This window comes from Entelurus aequoreus, linkage group LG14, assembly GCF_033978785.1.
Source record: "Entelurus aequoreus isolate RoL-2023_Sb linkage group LG14, RoL_Eaeq_v1.1, whole genome shotgun sequence".
NCBI classification, from domain to species: Eukaryota; Metazoa; Chordata; class Actinopteri; order Syngnathiformes; family Syngnathidae; genus Entelurus; species Entelurus aequoreus.
In genome coordinates this window covers 15,875,756-15,898,280 of record NC_084744.1, presented here as the reverse complement: position 1 = coordinate 15,898,280, position 22,525 = coordinate 15,875,756, and the positions used below count along the sequence as shown (strand labels likewise).

The 22,525-nt window shown below is 37.7% G+C and overlaps 1 protein-coding gene and 1 long non-coding RNA gene across 2 annotated transcripts in view; one reads left to right on the top strand and one right to left on the bottom strand.

The window, feature by feature from the left end:
* The window catches only part of LOC133664448 (vang-like protein 1), a 55,594-nt gene that overhangs the window by 6,846 nt on the left and 26,223 nt on the right, over nt 1-22,525 (top strand). The window contains exons 2-3 of the mRNA XM_062069088.1: nt 16,694-16,910; nt 21,314-21,488. Coding sequence (XP_061925072.1) covers nt 16,849-16,910; nt 21,314-21,488 — 237 coding nt within the window. The 5' untranslated portion in view covers nt 16,694-16,848. The remainder of the gene's footprint in view (nt 1-16,693; nt 16,911-21,313; nt 21,489-22,525) is intronic.
* LOC133664450 (uncharacterized) overlaps nt 1-22,525 on the bottom strand; it is a 59,936-nt gene that overhangs the window by 17,162 nt on the left and 20,249 nt on the right. The window contains exons 4-6 of the long non-coding RNA XR_009828587.1: nt 21,240-21,471; nt 12,452-12,740; nt 12,171-12,359 (exon numbers count right to left, since the gene is read on the bottom strand). This is a non-coding gene — a long non-coding RNA (uncharacterized LOC133664450). The remainder of the gene's footprint in view (nt 1-12,170; nt 12,360-12,451; nt 12,741-21,239; nt 21,472-22,525) is intronic.

Here is a 22,525-nt window from a genome sequence, read left to right as displayed (position 1 = left end):
AAAAAAACCAGCATCATTAAAAAAAAACACCGACAGACACCAAAACGCATCAAGTGAAGTTGCTTTAATCAGCCTCTTAAGTCATCCAGCAGCTACACAGTTATAAAATTATATTGCTGAATAGACGATATGTCTAATATTTTTTATTTATGACTGTCCAAATATGTTGACACGCACACATAGGACGAAGGATTATCTGTCCTTCATCTGTTTTTGCAGCTCAAGCACCTTGTTTCTCACAGCCGTGTGCGTAACTGTGACAGTTTGCACATATTTTTCAAGCATGCTAAATGAAGACGCAAAATAGCATCCGCAGAACAGTAATCAGCCTTGATAAATCACATTGCTTGTGCTGAATAATAATATTTGCATTTTTTCCTCCCGGTATTGTCGATGTTCTGATAATCATTATATATTCTGCATATTCATGAAGATAGACAGGCATGGATTGCGCTTCTTACTCACTTGAGAAGCAATCCTCTGTGCACAAGTTTAGCAGATCAGCGTGTTTTAGTACACACAGACATTTAATAAACAGGCCCTAAGTGTATTATTAGTCTCATTAGTATCAAAATTTATTTTTTTCATGTTTTGCTATTGCTTTAGATTTTATTTTTTTTAATTTTGTTTATTTATTTATTTTATTCTATTTATTTATTTTTCTTTGGTTTTGGTTTGTTTTATTTTTAGAACGTGTACCAGGCCAATAAAAAGAACAAGCTTAAAGCTTCAAATTGTGTTTAAAAAGGCTAAAACAATATAATATATGAAAAAGAATTAAACATTTAATGTATTTTAGTAAAAAGCAGATACAAATAAGTTATAGTAGTAGTTCTAACAACTTTCTATTGATACATTTCGCGTTTTTTCTACTTTATTTCCAAGTTTGTTTTTTTATTTTTTTATTTCATGTATTCATAAGAACCTGCCACAGGCCAATAAAAAAAAGCTGCAAATGGCCCGCGGGCCACAATTTAGATACAGCTGCTGTAAAGTCAAATTTGGCGCAGATACATTTAAACCCTTTAGGTCTGATACATGCTTACATTTTGAGCATCCGCTGTTGCCTTGGCAACACGGGAAGCAAGGGGGCCCCATAGTTAGCAATAATAATCAATCACTGGCACCGAGCGGACGTGTGCAGGATATGCCTGCTTGTGTGTGTGTGTGTGTGTGTGTGTGTGTGTGTGTGTGTGTGTGTGTGTGTGTGTGTGTGTGTGTGTGTGTGTGTGTGTGTGTGTGTGTGTGTGTGTGTGTGTGTGTGTGTGTGTGTGTGTGTGTGTGTGTGTGTGTGTGTGTGTGTGTGTTTCAGTGCACACAATGGTCGAGAATCACACCCAGCATTCGCACGGTTAAATGAATAAGCCCATGATTCGATTAAAAACTGTTAACCCCTCGAGTGCCGACCTCTGGGCCAGAGGAAGCAGAATGTGGGCCAAGGCGAGAGGAGGTGCCGTCGAACCAGGCCATGCGGAAAAAAATGGTGGCCGCGGGGAAAGAAAAACTATCGCTTACAAGCTGAGGGTACAAAGAAATAATAAAGCCTCTGGAGCGGTGATGCACGCGCAGCTTCCTGGTTGCCAGATATCAATTCACCCCCTCCTCCTCCTTCCCAAAAGGAGTTTTCCTTTGAGAGATGTACAGTACAGTGAAATCCAGCATGCATGAGTGCTTTCTGCTCGAGTGCACCCAGACGAGAGCAAGGAGGCAGAAAGTGACACTAATGTAAAACAAACATTCATTAGTGTGTTTACTTAGCGGGTGGGGAGATGTGCTGTCATCGCGCATGATCACGTCTGTGCCGCACATTGGTAAGGTGCTCTTTTCGACCCGTGAATGAAAGGAGAGGTTCATATGAGCAGCACTCATTCTGATACTAACACGTGTTTAATCAGGACAAACCTTCCCCCCCCCCCCTTTTTTTTTTACTCGACTTAGTGCTTTTTGGCATTTTAAGCACATTTTTCAAAAGTGGTCTCTCTCCTTGAGTGTGACGATCCACATTAAATAACATATATTATAATAAACTACATCAGTGATTCTCAAACTGTGGTACCAGGCGCCATGACTGCTACCAAGGACGTGTGCGGCTGTGCCCGGATGCATGCAGTTGCTGTCGTTTTGGTGTTAGTTTTTCTGATGAAATAAACCAAAATAATACGTTGACACATAGTTCTAAACATGCTCCAGCTAATAAACGTGCGATAAAACATACTTTTATTTCGTGAAGTATAATTTTGCGGCCGTATTTGACGCACACTTGCAGTGTTTCATGACCAGCAGTCGCTCTAACACGCATCAACAGCGTAATAAGAATACACCAAATGACCCAAAAAATTACTTATTACCCTCAATTTGCCAAAATCTTCATGAGCTTTGGACCAACAATCACAGTGAAATAGTGACTTTTGTGTGAAGTACGTCAACTGTGGTGTCTGCCTCCAATGTATTTGTAACCACTGTATGTATCACTCATTATGTATTATTCTAACTCAGGGGTCGGCAACCCAAAACATTGAAAGAGCCATATTGGACCAAAAATACAAAACATTAATCTGTCTGGAGCTGCAAAAAATGAAAAGCCGTATTTAAGTCTTATAATGAAGGCAGCACATGACGCAAGTGTCTATATTAGTTATATTAGCCTACTATCAAAATAATTATGTGTCGCAGGCTGAAGCAAATCTTCATTGACAGAAATCTTGACATTTAATATTTATTATACACATTTTTACAACATTAGAAACCATTAGTAAAACATAGGATTCTCAGAGGGTGAGATAACTCCTGTAAATTACTGGCTTTTAATGACCAAAAGGTATAGATGTGTGTGTCTAAGTTAAAGGAAAAGGAAAGCTGTCTTCTTCTAATAGATTCATTACAATCTTTGGCAAGCTAGGTAATGTTTGCTGTGGTCTGGAACAACCTGGCCTGCCAACAACTATCAGAAATGCAGCCAATATTACATACAGATAATGTGTCATGAGACATGCAAAACTAAATTATATACAAAGAGGTTAAAAGTAGGGCTGCAACAACTAATCGATTAAATCGATTATAAAAATAGTTGGCGATTAATTTAGTCATCTATTCGTTGGATCTATGCTATGCGCATGCGCAGAGGCTACTTTTATTTATTTTTATGTTTATTTTTTATTTTTTTATAAACCTTTAATTATAAACTGCAACATTTACAAACAGATGAGAAACAATAATCAAAATAAGTATGGTGCCGGTATGCTGGGGTTTTTTTTCAATAAAATACTGGAAAGGCTAGAAATGTATTTTGTCTCTTTTATCCGATTATTAATCAATTAATCGAAGTAATAATCGACAGATTAATCGATTATCAAATTAGTTGTTAGTTGCAGCCCTAGTTAAAAGTAAAGGATATCAAACAAGCTCAAATATACCTACAAACGAGGCATAATGATGCAATATGTACATAGAGCTAGCCTGAAAAGCATGTTAGCATTAATTAGCGTGCAGTCACGCACTGACCAAATATGCCTGATTAGCACTCCAACAAGTGAATAACATCAAGCTTCCCTTGTGCATCCATGCACAGCATAAAACATTTGGTGGACAAAATGAGTCAAAGAAGGAGTGGAAGATTTTACATGTAAGCAAACCGTTGCGTAACAGTCCATACTTTGCTGAGTTCAAGAACCGCCGAAATTAGTAGGACAAAACGATGTTTACCAAATACTCTTATCAGTGAAGCATACACACAAACATATTAAACAATGGGCTTTCTAACAATTGGGAAGGTTTGTGTCATGTTTGTCCTCAAACAAAAAACATATTAAAACAAGAAAATGAATTTTCCCCATCTTTTTCCATTTTCAATCCTTTTTTAAAATTCTCCAGGGAGCCACTAGGGTGCCACTTAAGAGCTGCATTATTTTTGTAACATGCTAAGTGAATAAGTGTACATCTGTAGTTATTTCCCCATATTTCTGCACAACAGCTCAGATATGGTAACACTGGCGAGCAGTAGAGAATATGAAGTGATTTTTGGTCCAAAACATGTTTTGCTTTAATCATTATTGACGTATTTCTTGCCACTTTGTGTTATATATTTTTATGAGATTTCCAGTTCATTTTCTCATCTATTATTACACTGAAATTTGGTTTCTTTTACTCTTTCAATGTCTGTCTATTTGTATTTGTGTTTGATTTTCTCCTGTGCTGCTACCGAATTGCATTATTTTAGTTTTACTGAGATTCAAAGATAGTCTGTTTTTGTCAAACCATCTCTTTAATATATTAATTAATTATATTATTATTTGTATTAGCTTCTGTGTGTTCTCTCCTGAACAAAACACAGACGTTGTGTCATGTTTACCTTGCACGAGACGCTGTAATCGGTGGCTCTAGAGCAGGGGTGTCAAACTCATTTTAGATCGGGGGTCACATGGGGAAAAATCTACTCCCAAGTGGACCGGACTGGTAAAATCACGGCACGATAACTTAAAAATAAAGACAATTCGGATTGTTTTCTTTGTTTAAAAAAAGAACAAGCATATTCTGAAAATGTACAAATCATAATGTTGTTGTTTTTTTTTACACATACATGTCGCGGTTAATAGTATTTTATCTTTATTTGTCGTTATTTATACTTTCTGAAAATTATGTAATAATGTTCATCAGTCAACTCATTGGTGTTAATTTTCAATCCATCAAAATAAAAAAATAATATCAAAATCAAATTACAGGTTGTTATTTATGTAGTTTGCTAATATTCCTAACATGTGGTTTATTTTTTTTACATATGTAGCATAATCTACAAAGATACAAAGTAGTGCTATTGCGACATCTAGTGGACACATTTAGAACAGCAGTTTCTCTCATTGAAAAATTTCCGCTCATTTTTATACTTAGCAAACTCAACCTGCAGGCCGGTTCGCGGGCCGTACGTTTGACACCCCTGCTCTAGAGTATTGATGGCGAGGCTTTACTTCCCATACTTGTTTTCTTTCCGGATTGTGGGGAAAGCGACGTATTAGCATTCCACTATTCTCGCGGGTGGAGCAGCCCCATGCTGCACAAAAGGGCATTCATACACGTTAAAAAACTTAACGAGGAAGTGCAGCAAACACATAGTATTAGCTCAAAGTTAGTAGTAGTCATGGTGCCCCGTCGCCACGTGAGTGCCTTTTGACCAATCATTGAGGAGATTGCCTGAAACCGAGTTGGCCATACTCTCTCTATACACCACTCTGTGTGGTATAGCGTACCGGGCTCCATCTCGTGGTACGCCAAATAATCATTTAATATATACAAACACAGTGTTACTGTTCAAACTGTTTGTAATGTTACAGTGGCCAAAAATAATAAAAATATACTTGTTAAATAAAACCTCTGCCTTGTTTTTAATAAATACTTAGGCCTACTACGTTTCTGTATTTCAATGTTGGTCATTATGTTGGTACTTGGAGAGCCAAGTATTTTCTGAGATGGTACTTGGTGAAAAAGGTTTGAGAACCACTGCACGAGATCACACTAGAAACATTTAATACAGAGGTCTTTAACAAGAGGTCCACAGAGGTACTACAGGGGGGGTAGTGAAATGTTTGGTTATTTAGACATTTGAAAAATATATATTTTTTATATCACCTCCGTAAATGTGTCTTTAAATACACATTAACATTAATCCAACACACTTTAGCGTATAAACGGCTTTGGCATGGCCTCTCTACTCACTGTACCTTGCAATTTTAAAATAAATATATGATTTAACAATTAAATGACTATATTCTGATGAGCATTTAAGGTAGCTAGCGATTAGCACTCTATCTGCCAGTTATTTTAACATTTTAGTATTGCAGGATAACAAGGTACCTTTAAAACCAGTTTATTTTAAAACACAATTGCATACAATTTATATGAATAGATGGTCCCCGCTCCATCTCTTCATCTGTTTAGGGGTGCTGTGCTTGGCCTGGAAAATGTGGAAGACCCCTGGCCTAATGGATTTCACTGAAAATACCTCAAATTGAGGGCATTTGTCTGCATTTTTAGGTGAGATTAAAAAAGAGATTAACTAATTACAGCTCAAAATGAATCGTTAAATTTGTAATCCCTTGACAGCACTAATATTTAAACAAGTAATTATTAGATGAAGAAAAAAAATCAGATAAGATAAATATTGTATATACAGTAATTAGAGATTATTATTATATATATTCAAACAATCGATACATATACTTAGTTTTTCTATATAAATAAAATTCTCAATATATTAATAATAAAGATAAATGAAGTAAGGTAAATATTCTCTCTAAAAAATATATTCGATTAATATAATTAACTATTTCCAAAGCAAATTTAAATGTTTTTTTTTTAAGAAATAAAAATGTTGATTATAATATTTATAAAATTAACCAATTTTTTCACACTAATGTAGTAACAAACGAGAAAATGAAAATGTATTGTAGCGCTACGAATCTTTGTGCTCCTAAAGATTCGGCCCGATTCCGATTACTGGGGTGACGATTCGATTCAGAATTGATTTTCGATTTAACACGATTATCGATTCAAACCGATTCTCGCAATGTATTATTTGGTATAATAATTATAATGAAAGTTTTTCAGAACATGTTACAGGTTCAGAAAAACTCTTTCTGGTTGCGTAGAGATGGCCTTAAAACGTATTTTAAAAAAATGATTCTTATGAAAAAATTTGTTTATTTATTTATTTGTTATCGTTTAAAAAAAAATTATGTATCGATTTAGAATCAGGATGAACCAGAACCGTGACTCAGATGTGAAGCAATTTTTTTGTACCCCTCTAATGTATTGTACTTGATAATGGTTATGGTAATAGTTTATTTTTCGAACATGCATACAACTAACAATATGGTACATCAAATATTTACACTTTTACATTTCAACATGTCCGAAAAGGAGTCGGAAGAAGCAGAGTTTATTACATCCTACCCCTTTTTCGAACACCTTTGTTTTTTCACTTCCTATCTCTATCTGTAATACAAACAAATCAGGAAATACACATTTAATACATCAAGAAAGATCACATGAATAAATAGCTATTGATCAGTTGTGATTCACATAATTTTATGATTATGTACTAGATCAGGGGTGTCAAACTCAAATACAGAGTGGGCCAAAATTTAAAACTGAACAAAGCCGCGGGCCAAGGTTGAACAAATTAACCTTTTTGATAGGGACCCAAACAAGTTTTGCATTAAATATTGAACAAGCAAGGCTTATATAACTTTATAGTGACATGCAAAATCGAGTTTCAAATAATAATAATAATAATTAAAAAATATCTGGCATATCAAATACAATTTAAATAAAAATTGAATGCCTCTTTTCTATTTGCAGCCTCCTGAGGTAAATATCAACATTAACTTTTTCCACAGGCTAATAAATTTGAAAATAAAATAATGAATAAACCAACCATTCTGGACTTTAAACTGCTCAGTTTGCAACACACTGATCTAATCTGATGTGCCCAAGCCAGATACCTGGCATCTTTTCTTGGATGCTAGTTCATTAATGTCGGGGCTCAGGCTTTGAGCTGAGGCAACCTTCATTATCGAACGGAGGTGTTCATCAGTCATTATATCTCGTATTCCACAGTCTTGGGGGCGTGCCTTACGGGCACTGCTTTTAACGTCCTCTACGAGCTGTCGTCACATTCGCTTTTCATCCATTCTAACAATGTGCCGGCCTAGTCACAAGATGTGAGCGACTTCTGTACGCACACATACGCGAATGCAACGCATACTTGATCAACAGCGATACAGTTTACACTGAGAGTGGCCGTATAAGCAACTTTAACATTGTTAGAAATATACGCCACACTGTGAATCCACACCAAACAAGAATGACAAACACATTTTGGGATAACATCCGCACCGTAACACAACATAAACACAACAGAACCAATACCCAGAACCCTTTGCAGCACTAACTCTTCCTGGACGCTACAAAATACACCCCCCCACACACACACCTTGTAGCATCCCGGAAGAGTTAGTGCTGCAAAGGGTTCTGGGTATTTGTTCTGTTGTGTTTATGTTGTGTTACGGTGCGGATGTTCTCCCGAAATGTGTTTGTCATTCTTGTTTGGTGTGGATTCACAGTGTGGCGTATATTTCTAACAATGTTAAAGTTTTTCAATCCCCACCTTCTACCATCCTAGTCACGTCCGTTGTGTCCTTGGGCAAGACACTTCACCCTTGCTCCTGATGGCTGCTGGTTAGAGCCTTGCATGGCAGCTCCCGCCATCAGTGTGTGAATGTGTGTGTGAATGGGTGAATGTGGAAATACTGTCAAAGCGCTTTGAGTACCTTGAAGGTAGAAAAGCGCTATACAAGTATAACCCATTTATCATTATTTATCATTTTTATACGGGCACCCTCAGTGTAACCTGTATCGCTGAAGATCAAGTATGCGTTGCATTCACTTCTGTGTGCGTGCCAAAGCCGCACATATTATATGACTGGGCCAGCACTCATTGGACTGGACGAAAAGGGGACGTGATGATTTTCAGGAGGGGCACTGAAATTTGGGAGTCTCCCGGGAGGTTTGGCAAGTATGAGAATTAGCGGTGAATGCGGTGTACCGCGGCACCACCGCTGTATATAATCGGCGGGCCAGCTCTAGTGTTAATTTGATATCGCCTCAAGGGCCAAGTTAAATTACACGGCGGGCCAAATTTGGCCCGCGGGCCAGAGTTTGACACCCATGTACTAGATGATAGATTGTGTCATTTATCAATAAGATTTTAAATTATTATTCCTTGTACCGTATTTTCTGGACTATAGGGCGCACCGGATTATAAGGCGCACTGCCGATGAGCGGGTCTATTCAGGTCTTTTTTCATACAAAAGGCGCACCGGATTATAAAGCGCATTAAAGGGGTCATATAATGATTATTTTCTAAATGTAAAACACTTCCTTGTGGTCTACATAACATGTAATGGTGGTTCTTTGGTCAAAATGTTGCATAGATTATGTTTTACAGATCATCTTCAAGTCGCTTTCTGACAGTCGCTTCCGGATACGCCGTTTTGTGGGCGGTCTTATTTACGTGGCTCAATTTCGACAACAGCTTCTCCCCGTCATCTTTGTTGTAGTGGTGTAGCGTGCAAGGACGGGAGTGGAAGAAGTGTCAAATGTTGGAGCTAACTGTTTTAAGGACATTCAGACTTAACTTCAATCCACAACGGAGCAGCATCTTCTCATTAGTGACTCACTAGTGCAACACTGCCGGAAATGTTTCCCGTGAAAAACCGTTCCACCGGAACTCTCTAATAACTAAAGTTATGTGGGTGAATTATGTAAACTCACTACACTGGTAGTTTTTAGCGCTTCCATAGCCAGATACAAGTTAGAACTTTACGCTACTTAATATTAGAAATGGCAACAGCGGAGGATGAATGAAAAAGAAGAAGCTTATCAACTACGGCATCGGCACAGACTACAGTGGCGGACGTGCGCAAATTTTCAGGACTTATGCAGATCTCAAATACACATTAGCAGGTACCAGAAGGTAAGAAAAGTTGGTTTTGCATAATATTGTGAAACAAAACGCCAGAAAATATGTCTGCTAATGGGTGCCATTTTGCGGTCCTTATACACACACCATAGTAATACTTGTATCTCTGACTACGGTCCGGCAATCCATCAAGTAGTGCGGCTTCAAAGTCATACTAAAACATTTTGACAGATTTTTGAGTGCCATGTGTAATGTTCTTTATTTTCAATGCAACATTTAAAGTTTTGGTGTTGTTTACTGGCGTCGTATTGCAGTCTACGCGTCTCTCTTATGTGTGACTACCATCTACTGGTCACACTTATCATTACACCATGTACCAAATAAAATTGATTCGAGGTCAGTAAGCACAACCAGAATTATTCCGTACATTAGGCGCACCGGGTTATAAGGCGCACTGTCAATTTTTGAGAAAATGAAAGGATTTTATGTGTGCCTTATAGTCCGAAAAATACTTTAATACTTTGAGTTTAAACAGTTTTTTTCAAATGGAACATCCATCCATCCATTTTCTAATGCTTGGGGTGGTGGGGGTGGATGGCTGGAGCCTATCCCAGCTACATTCAGGTGGGGTACACCCTGGACAAGTCGCCACCTCATCCCAGTAAACTGGAACATATCTGTAAATTTTTGGACTTCTTTGCATAATCCATTTCATAATTTAATTCCACATACTGATATACTAAAGGTTAATGTACACAGTATAATACACTAAAGGATATTGGAAATGATCTCTATTTGATTAATTTCGACGGACAAATAGCGTGAAAACAATGGGTGGAATATAATCATGGTCACGGTGATAGACAGGTCGGTTGCTATGACAACAGTCGGTAGCTCTTAAATGAATGGTCATGGATGGTGAAGCACTGAGACAGCCTCATGCATCACACGAGCTGAAAGACCAGGAAATGGAAACGACAGCAGCACGGAGTGATCCTTTTAAGACGCTTCTTAATGACTATGTTCGCATGACATGAATAAAACATAGCTGTCATTTAACACACACTTGAACATGATCGCTGCCGCAGTCACATTTATTGGTCATGCGAATCACAATCATAGCCTCCGAGTGTTTTGAAAGGGTGTTATCATAGTTTCCATCTAATGTGCTGTGTTTGTCCGCACCCGTCTACAGGAAGCGCTAATGTGTGCTTTTGGCCAAGAAAATAGATGCTATACATCACGTACAACAATGTAACATCAGGGACAGGAGGACACAAACGTTAGCAACGCTAGCATAGCTACCTAATATACAGTGCTAATATCACACTCACATATAACAGTAACAATATGGCAGGTTAGCCTATTCTGTGAAGAAAAAAACTAAATTATTAAACTCACAGCTTGGACATCTGTAGCTGACTGACGGATAAATTGCGGAGCTTTATTTTAGGATGTGTAGCAAAGCCCATCCAATCAAACCCCATGAAGTACTATATTGCAATGTTTGTCAACCTTTTTTGAGCCAAGGCAAATTTTTGGCGTTGAAAAAATCCGAAGGCACACCACCAGCAGAAATCATTAAAAAAACGAAACTCAGTTGACAGTAAAAAGTCATTGTCGCAATTGTTGGATATGACTTTAAACCATAACAAAGCATGCATCACTATAGCTCTTGTCTCAAAGTAGGTGTACTGTCACATCACACCCTGACTTATTTAGACTTTTTTGCTGTTTTCCTTTGTGTAGTGTTTTACTTCTTGTCTTGCGCTCCTATTTTGGTGGCTTTTTGTCTTTTTTTTGGTATTTTCCTGTAGCAGTTTCATGTGTTCCTTTGAGCGATATTTCCCGCATCTACTTTGTTTTAGCAATCAACACTATTTCAGTGGTTTTTATCCTTCTTTGTGGGGACATTGTTGATTGTCACGTCATGTTCGGTTGTACACTGAGGACACCGTCTTTGCTCCTCAGTAAGTCTTTGCTGTTGTCCAGCATTCTGTTTTTGTTGACTTTGTAGCCAGTTCAGTTTTAGTTTCGTTCTGCATAGCCTTCCCTAAGCTTCAATGCCTTGTCTTAGGGGCACTCACCGTTTGTTTATTTTTGGTTTAAGCATTAGACACAATTTTACCTGTATGCTACCTCCCGCTGTTTCCGACATCTACAAAGCAATTAGCACCTGCTGCCACCTACTGATATGGAAGAGTATTACAGGGTTCCTCTGCCGAGCTCTAGACAACACAGACACTCAACAACAACACATAATTGGCAGACTATAATTACTGGTTTGCAAAAAATATTTTTAACCCAAATAGGTGAAATTAGACAATCTCCCACATCACACCAGACTGTATCTCACGGCACACTAGTGTGCCGCGGCACAGTGGTTGAAAAACACTGCTTTATTGTATCAAAGCACCTTATGAAGTGTTAGCTATCTGCATTTATTTCGTAATGTTGTTCCTAAATATGTGAAGCTAGGTGATTACATTTAAACATAACGTGTGGTGTGTTATGTTTACCGGGGGGAGTATAGACGGCACAGACCACAAGAGGGCGTAGTAAACTCAATGATTTATTATATATATGCACTATATATATAATAAACAATACTAATAATATCTACTAGAGAATGGAGTGTGACAAATCCCAAAGGGGTGTATGGTGTGAGACGATGTGTAGGAATTAATGAGTGCGTTACCGAGGGAGGCGGAAGTCCCGAAGGGGAAAGGTAGGCTCGAGTGTCCGTGAGACAGGCAGGTTGTCGGGGGGTATAGCGAGGTGTCAAAAGGGGTCTGTGTCCAAGCAGAGGTCGAGGACCGAGGGAGGCAATCCAAAGTCCAGAGGGAAGGCGAGGCACACAGCTCGATCACGGGAGACACAGGAAGTACTACGTGAAACACAAGGGACATAAGACACGGGAACTGGGAAGACACAGAAAGATCAAGTACGCGGGAGGGAAGCCAGAGACGGGATGCTTACTACGAGGAGTTAACTACGTTCCGGCTCAGGATCTTCGGGTCCGCTGGTCTTTGTACTGCTCGCCTTCATCAGTCCCAGGTGTGCTGATTGCTGATCGCCTGCAGCCTTGCCGGTGCGTGGCCGCAATGTGGCCAGAGCGAGCAGGGACGTGTCCTGGCGTGCTGCCAGCGGAGGCGCCGGCAGAGCTTGTAGCAGAAGACATGCGAGACTGCGCATGCGCCGTGACATGGTGTGCCCCAGGGGTCAATACTAGGACCAAAATTGTTCTACCTCTATATATACAAGACATCTGTAGGGTCACAAATTAAAGTTAGTACTGGGCTGCAACGATTAGTCGACATTGTCGTCAAAAGTCAACAATAAAATTCGTCGTCCACAATTACAATTGTCGACAATAGTCGTTACGTCATCCCTAAGTTTTTCCGGGCGGAAGCGTTCTGCATCGCCACTTGCAAAAATGTCGCCAGTGATAATATGTAAAATGTGAGTACATTTCCTCCTATTCTTGTTAAAAACATAAATAACTTGCTCATTTTGCAAAGTGGATCTTGTTATTATGTCAGTACATCTGTGATACGTGAGCATTTAGAGCGGAGACATGATGTCGGACATCTGGAGTGAGGATGCATCTCAACCAATGGCGTAAAAAGGGCACAATAACAAAACGCGAACCGTGCGCGTACACAAACACACACAGAGACAGTGCAGAGGTATCATAACATAAACATACAATCTACTAAATAGCCAACATTTTAAAAATTAATCAAATATATAATTCTACACATTGAGTCTATTACAGTGCTAAAACGGCCAGGAGTTAAACAATAGTCAATATACCAGTGTGCCGCTTTTTAAATCATCACAAAATGCCTTTTTGAGGAAGTTATATTTTGTGTTTTGTTGTTTGTTTTCATTGCTGCTATTTAAAAAGATGTTTTAAATACATGGCTGAGGCTAATTGTTTTTTGGTTGTTGTTTTTTTTAGCAATTTGCCTTTTCTTTCATTTAAATGGACATCATTTTAATAGTCATTTAAATTTTTGCAACAGCTGAATGAGCAGCACAGTTACAGTAAAAATACATATTTATGAGTCATTGTTGTTGTTTGTAAGCACATGCCTAAAATAACTTAAGCTGCATTTAGAAGTTGATCGAAAAATTAGAGCCATTAAATATATGTAGGCTTTATTATCCGACTAATGGTGACAAAAAAGATCAGTTAGAATAATACATAATGTTGGATATGGAGAACATACAAACCCTTTATTCATTGAATCGAAACTACTGAAATTCCATGACATAGTGAAGTTGCAAACAACTTAAATTATACACAAAGCCAACTACAATCTGCTACCCAAAAATATACAACAATTCTTCTCAACAAAAGAGGAGAAATATAATCTTAGAGAAAAATGTAATCTAAAACATGTGTACGCATGTACAACACTTAAGACCTTCAGTACATACATCCATCCATTTTCTTCCGCTTATTCCCTTCGGGGTTGCGGGGGCCGCTGGAGCCTATCTCAGCTACAATCGGGCGGAAGGCGGGGTACACCCTGGACAAGTCGCCACCTCATCGTCAGTATGTGGAATTAAATTATGGAATGGATTAAGCAAAGAAATCAAACAATGTACTAATTTAATCCACTCCCAGAAACTCTTCAAACTTAAAGTTACTTAAAGAAGAACCATGATAAACATTCTGAATTTATCTCATCCATCCATTCATTTTCTAGATAATCTTACTCATCTCTCCATATGAAATATAACTTACTTCACCAATTATTATTTATTTATTTTTATTGTTATTACTTATGGAGTATATTGTGAATACATTGAGAACAGGAAGTGAACAAAAGTTTTAGCAGCTGCATTGTAAAGAAAAAGGGGTAAATAAGCTCTGCTTCTTCCTACTCCTTTTCAAAAATGTTGAATAGAGAAACTAGAAATTGTGATATATCATGTTGTATGCTTGCATGTTTGAAATAAACACAAACTCAACTCAACTCAATGGACTAATTGTTAAGATAATCGTTGACTAATCGACTATCAAAATAAACGTTAGTTGCAGCCCTATTTGCAGATGCTACTACTGCATTTTGTTCAGGAGAGAATACACAGGAACTAATGTAAAAGATAACAGGAGAAATAAATAAAATGATTGTTTGATAAATTTACTAAACTTAAGTAAAACTAAAATAATGTTATTCGGTAATTCCACACAAGATTTTAAAAAACAAATAGCAAATAAATATCGATAGGAGGTAGGAAATAAAAAATGTTGGTGTTATAATAAATGACAAAACCTCAAAAACGTACAACATAAAGTAGCAAGAAATATTTACATAATGAATAAAGCCAAATATGTTGTAAACCAAAAATGTATCCATATCATTTATTGTTCGCTAGTTTTACCATATCTGAGTTAATGTGAAGAAATATGGGGAAATAATGGTTAATGTACACGGCAGTCACTAACAGTCTAACAAAAATGTCAATTAGAATGATAGATAATACATATTTATGAAAATAGAAATGTTGACATTCAGTTGATCTAGTACAGCTACAGACAGCTAAAATAATGCATAAGGCAAACAATAACTTGTTACTTAATAACATACAATAATTATTCTGAACAAATGAGGAGAAATATATATACATGCAATATGTTCATGTGGATTATAGCTCTTTGATAACATTTTATTAATGTGAATTTGTCATTATAATGTATGTATATATTTATGCTAAAGATTGAATACAGGAAGTGAACAAAAGTATTAATAATAGCGGTGAAATAGAGAATGAGGTAGTTTTAAATAAGCTTTGTTTCTTCTAACTCCTTTTCGGACATGTTTATGTGCCACTGTAAATATTTACTGTTTTATTGTGTAATATTGTTACCCCGTTTGAAATAAACAAACTGACTTATTTTATTTTATTTACTTTATTGTTGCCTTAAAAATGTGTGCCTCTAGTGCAGTGGTTCTTAACCTTGTTGGAGGCACCGAACCCCACCAGTTTCATATGCGCATTCACCGAACCCTTCTTTAGTGAAAAGTAAAATGTTTTGGGGTTTTTTCAAATTCAAGACAAAGTTATATGTTTTTGGTAACACTTTAGTATGGGGAACATATTCTAAATAACAAAGACTTAATTTAGAGTTATTTGGTTAGGGTTCAGGTCAGGGTTAGAGGGTTAGGGTTATAATAAGGCCATGCCGAATAAGGCATTAATAAGTACTTAATAATGACTAGTTAAGAGCCAATATGTTACTATTTTGCATGTTAATAAGCAACTAATTAATGGTGAATATTTTCCCCATACTAAAGTGTTACCATGTCTTTTTTACTGGTGCACAAAATGAACCGTGCATGAACATCACCTTGTTCAAACAACAAAACCAACACAGTGCATAAACTCACAACAAATTACACACCTGCAAATCATTTAAATGTTGCCGTATCCGTAATACGCCGATAGGGAGAAGTTTGTATTTACACGATGAGTCGGGTGTGTCTTGACCTCCGCCGAACCCCTGAGGCCGACTCACCGAACCCACGTTAAGAACCACTGCTCTAGTGCTTACTGATTACATTTTTCCACATTTTTTATTTTACTTCAGGTCTCCAAACATGGTGGACATAGAGTAGGGAGGCTGCAGCACGAATTATTCCGTTTTGGTAGTGACTGACTTTGAACACTAGGGGCAGGCAACCCCTTGAACATCACTTAGGACAAGTTAAAATAATCGATACGCAAATAACCAAATCAAGTAATATCTCATATCAAAGCACCTGGCGAGAGTGTTCCACATCTGTAATTGATTTAACATTTTGTCCTCACATGTTGACATAATGATCAAAAAACAGATGAAAGTTTGATTAATGTATTATTCAGACTTCTCTTGTAATGGATGTGATGAGCTTGTGATGACATTTTCTTCTCCTCTTTCTGTAAACGTTTACTTGCATAGCTGACTGACAGATAATTGGTAGAGCTTTATTTTAAGATGTGTGGCGAAGCCTCTTAATTTAATACAAATCTGTGCTCTGTGAAGTGGTGGGCATATAGACGGGGGCAGGCTCACTTAGCTAGGGGCTCGGCAAAGGGAGAGTTACTGAAGTAATTAAAACAGGGGAACCTCCAAAGTGAGGAAGAAGATAGACTTTTAACATCATTCAAAATTCCATTTGACATAAAAGCAGACCTTTGATTGTGTTGTGTGTGTCCATGTTTCAGGTCATCGTGGTTGCCAAAGAAGTTCTACAAGGTTGTAGCTCACTGGCTGTGGATTCCTGAGGTCTTTTGTAGGCCCGTTTCCATAGCAACCGCCCCGGTCCTCACCAAGGCGTTTACAGACCCCTTATCCCCTTCCACAAAGACAACCCACCGGAATGGACACAGAGTCGACCCACTCGGGCTACTCCAGCCGGTCGGGGAGGTCCAACCGACACGGGTGAGTTTCTTGTCCAACACTTTTTTTGTGTTATTTCTCTTTGTTGTCTTCAGTTCGTCGTAACATAGGGTCAAGGATCATGTGATGTATTATTTAATTACTATTATTTGGTTACCCTTGTACAATGAACTAGATCAGTCAGTACGTGTCCATGCACTACTAAATTAGTCCGATTTCTAAAATAGTTCGGCTCTAAATAGGCCGCCCACAGCCCATGGAAATACCTTAAACCGATCGTGTTCAGTTTTTGAAAAGTCGGACTAACACACCTGGATTATGCGATTGGAAACAAGATCTCGAGGGGTGTGTGCGGCCGGAGAGGACCCTTCGTATCACCAGTCGGAGCACGCGGTGTACAACCCGGAAGAAGATACCATTCAATAAAAACGTAGCAATGATTGTAAGGAAAAAGACACTTTTTATTTGCTTCTCAAATTAAAATCAATCAATCAACCTTTACTTATGTAGCCCTTAATCACAAATGTCTCTAAGAGTTGCACAAGCCACAACGGTACACTGCAAAAACTGAAATCTAAGTAAGATTAAATATCTCAAATAAGGGTGATATTTGCTTATTTTCTGTTTGATTAGATAATTCTTGTCACTAAGCAGATTTGATGTCAGAGTGTTTTACTTGTTTTAAGGGTTTTGGTCCTAAATGATCTCAGTAAGATATTACAGCTTGTTGCTGAGTTTTTCTGACCTATATTGAGTAAAACATTCTTGAAACTAGAATATCAACTGATGCAAAGCTGTGTCATTAACACTCACAAGTATAAAACTATTTTTTTAAAGTAATAATTTCTTATTTTAGCATGTAAAAAAAAAATCATGACTTTGACACAATTGTGTCTCATATTAAAACAGATGACAGCCAAATGAACTTTGCTATTTTATTTTCAATGAACTAATAGAAAATACGTACTCATATACCGGTAGTAGTACAGTTGTTATTAGTGAGAATGTACTTATTTTAAAGGTATTTTTTGGGTTCAATGAGGTTAGCTAATTTTACTTGTTTTGGAAAGTCTTGACAAGCCAAATTTTCTTGTTCTATTGGCAGATAATTTTGCTTAGTTCAAATAAAACACCCCTAATTTTTGTATTTTTTTTCTTGTTTTTGAACACTGACTTTTTGCAGTGTATCCTCGGCTCAGATCACACATCAGAGCAAGAAAAAACATTTTGAAGTACATCGATGGTAGAAAAAAAAGAAACGCATATTTATTTTGGAAGGTAGGAAATGTAAAAGGCCAACTTAATTAAGACTCCCGAATGAAATACGTATGAGATGAAAGATAATGAAGCAGGTATATTAAAGGCAAATAATAAAGTGTACACCAAACGTTTCCATGATTCTTCGTCCGAAAATTCCTTCCTACGGCGTGGCGATGTTGGGAGAGTGGCCGTGCCAGCAACCTGGGGGTTCCTGGTTCGATCCCCAACTTATACCAATCTAGTCACGTCCATTGTGTCCTTGAGCAAGACACCTCACCCTTGCTCCTGATGGGTCGTGGTTAGGGCCTTGCATGGCAGCTCCCGCTATCAGTGTGGGTGAATGTAAAAATAGTGTCAAAGCTCTTTGAGTGTTTTGAAGGTAGAAAAGCGCTATACAAGTATAACCCATTTACCATTGACATCCGCCCGATACATTCTTGGTAGTAGTGTCGTGTTCGTAGCGCAATCCAAGATCATTTATTGATGCTGTCTGTTATTCAACATCAGCGTAGCCATTAGAGACGTAATATTTGTAATCTGTGCCAATATTACAGCGGACATCACTTAAAACCAGTTGTAAGGATTCGCAGATGGCTAGTGTAACGTCATACGTCGACCGGAAAAGGAATTAATTTATCCGCGCTAAAATTAAATGTACATGGCGTATTAGTTGCATTAGGAGAGTGCATGGACACTTAGACTTCACACGTACAGTCGTGGTCAAAAGTTTACATACACTTGTAAAGAACATAATGTCATGGCTGTCTTGAGTTTCCAATAATTTCTACAATTCTTATTTTTTTATGATGGAGTGATTGGAGTACATACTTGTTTGTCACAAAAAACATTCATGAAGTTTGGTTCTTTTATGAATGTATTATGGGTCTACTGAAAATGTGACCAAATCTGCTGGGTCAAAAGTATACATACAGCAATGTTAATATTTGATTACATGTCCCTTGGCAGGTTTCACTGCAATAAGGTGCTTTTGGTAGCCATCCATAAGCTTCTGGTTGAATTTTTGACCACTCCTCTTGACAAAATTGGTGGAGTTCAGTTAAATTTGTTGGTTTTCTGACATGGACTTGTTTCTTCAGAATTGTCCACATGTTTAAGTCAGGAATTTGGGAAGGCCATTATTATTATGCTCTGGGCCTGTGTTGCTGCCAATGGAACTGGTGCTTTACAGAGAGTAAATGGGACAATGAAAAAGGAGGATTACCTCCAAATTCTTCAGGACAACCTAAAATCATCATCCCAGAGTTGGGTCTTGGGCGCAGTTGGGTGTTCCAACAGGACAATGACCCCAAACACACGTCAAAAGTTTGTAAAGGAACAGCTAAATCAGGCTAGAATTAAGGTTTTAGAATGGCCTTCCCAAAGTCCTGACTTGAACGTGTGGACAATGCTGAACAAACAAGTCCATGTCAGAAAAACAACAAATTTAGCTGAACTGCACTCATTTTGTCAAGAGGAGTGGTCAAAATTGAACCAGAAGCTTGCCAGAAGCTTGTGGATGGCTACCAAAAGCGCCTTATTGCAGTGAAACTGGCCAAGGGACATGTAACCAAATATTAACATTGCTGTATGTATACTTTTGACCCAGCAGATTTGGTCACATTTTCAGTAGACCCATAATAAATTCATAAACGAACCAAACTTCATGAATGTTTTTTGTGACAAACAAACAATCACTCTATCACAAAAAAATAAGAGTAGTAAGAAATGATTGGAAACTCAAGACAGCCATGACATTATGTTCTTTACAAGTGTATGTAAACTTTTGACCACGTCTGTAGGTGTGACAATACAAAAAACAAACTATTTGAGAAATCAGACTAATTTAGTGCATGGAAACGTAGTGAGTGGTTCTACACCTAACATCCACTGTAATGATACCAAGTACAGTAGCGTATCTAGTCGACACTACTATGATTACAATTGATATTGTTTGGCACCACAACATCTTTTTTTTATTATTTTTTTATTTACAGTATATTATGTTTATAAACTCAGGCAATATGTCCCTGGACACATGAGGACTTTGAATATGACCAATGTATGATCCTGTAACTACTTAGTATCGGATTGATACCCAAATGTGTGGTATCATCCAAAACTAATGTAAAGTATCAAACAACAGAAGAATAAGTGATGATTACATTTTAACAGAAGTGTAGATAGAACATGTTAAGAGAGAAAGTAAGCACATATTAACAGTAAATGAACAAGTAGATTAATAATTAATTTTCTACCACTTGTCCTTAATAATGTTGACAAAATAATAGAATGGTAAATGACACAATATGTTATTGCATACCGGTATGTCAGCAGCTAAATTAGGAGCCTTTGTTTGCTTACTTACTAATAAAAGACAAGTTGTCTTGTATGTTCACTATTTTATTTAAGGGACAAACTTGCAATAAGAAACATATGTTTAATGTAAATTTTTTGTTAAAATAAAGTCAATAATGCTATTTTTTGTGGTCCCCTTTATTTAGAAAAGTATCGAAATAATTTTGCTACCGGTACCAAAATATTGGTATCAGGACAACACTAACCTCCAGTATATTTTGTCACATCCATCCTCTTCTTCACCTTCTTCCTGGCCCGACCACTCCTTTTTTATTTCAGCCTGTTCAGTATTTGGAGGTACAACAATGATAGTTTGCTAGATTTTGATTGGGCAGGGTGTGCAGATCTTAGGCACATGGCTACTTGAAATGGGAATTGCGTATTAATAAGGGTTTATATTAGACTTTCATGCAAAAATCATATAATGTTTGGTTTGAAATCTTTTTAATTTAAACATGCCAGACGTCTGGAATCCCAGAATTCCAGGTAAATTTGCAATGTGACAAAGAAATGGATTTGTGCGTGCGCACACTTTAATACATCTGAATGTTTTCTTGCGTACAATGTTTTCTGTATTTGAACGTGCGGCAATTTTTAGTAGGAAATCCGCACAACTCTTAATACATGATCCCCCTGGTGAGAACTTTCCATGTCTGCAATTATTTTGTCCTAAGTGTTGACACAACCCATAAACTGGTGAAAGGCTTCAAAACCCACTTGTCTTGTAGTGGAAGTCATTAGTTTGTGCAGGCATACCTAATGTTGTGTCCCGCGCTTGTGATGACGTTTCCTTGACCTCACGTGCTCTTCTGTGCGTGTCTTTCATCCAGCGAGCGAGCTCGAGAGCGCCACAAGGCTAGCAGCAGTAAAGACAGCAGCCGCTCGGAAAAGTCCGTCATCATTAATCCTCCAGAGACGTCCTCCCAGGATTCTCCGGTGCACAACGGCGAGCCACTGCCAGGAGAGCCCATGCCGGCGGCGTCGGATCCTGGTGAAGAGGGACAGGTATTAATCCACAGTGTACACATGAGCGGTTTAATGGTTGTGCTGTAATCACAATGCTTATCTGGAATAATCACATGACCCAGTCTTGCTATTGTGAAATGCTTTGCTGCAACCTTTGTAATGGTTTAGTGCCACGCTGGCCAACACACACACACACACACACACACACACACACACACACTCACAATGGTGTCAAGGGATCAAGTAGGTCAAAGGATTATTGCTCACTCTTGTGCAACAGGGGTCTTCTACATGATAAAATAGTATAGTAGTCTACGCATTAGAATACAATTATGTATTCATCTTTGTTATAATGTAGTGTAGTGTTGTCCCGATACCAATATTTTGGTACCGGTACCAAATTATTTCCCCATATTTCTGCACAATAGCTCAGATATGGCAACACTGGCGAGCAGTAGAGAATATGAAGTGATTTTTGGTCTAGAACATATTTTGATTTATTCATTATTGACATATTTCTTACCACTTACTGTTGTATATTTTTATGAGATTTCCAGTTAATTTTATCTACTATTATTAAACCCACAATTTGGGTTCATTTACTCTTTCAATGTCCGTCTATTTGTATTTGTGTTTGACTTTCTCTTCTACTGTTACCAAATAGTTTTTTTTTGTCAAACCATCTCTTAAATGTATTAATGTATTCTGTTATTATTTGTATTCGCTTCTGTGTGTGCCCCCTGTTGTATGTTTACCTGGCACAAGACATTGTAGTTGGTAGCAAACACATAGCATCAGCTCAAAGTTGGTAGCAAACATGGCGCCCTGTAGTCACGTGTGTGCCTTTCGACCAATCATTGAGGAGATGACGGAGTTGGCCATACTCTCTCTATACACGACTGTGGCTCAAACAAACAGAAGACGTCTGGAGCTAAAGTCATAGAGAAGCACAAAAATTATGACTGAAGTGGTGAAGCTATATTTTCATTTGGACTTTAATTGTATCGACAGTTTAGTTAAGAAAAATATTCACTATTAATTTAGTTTATTTTAGCACAACATAGCTGTACGTCCAT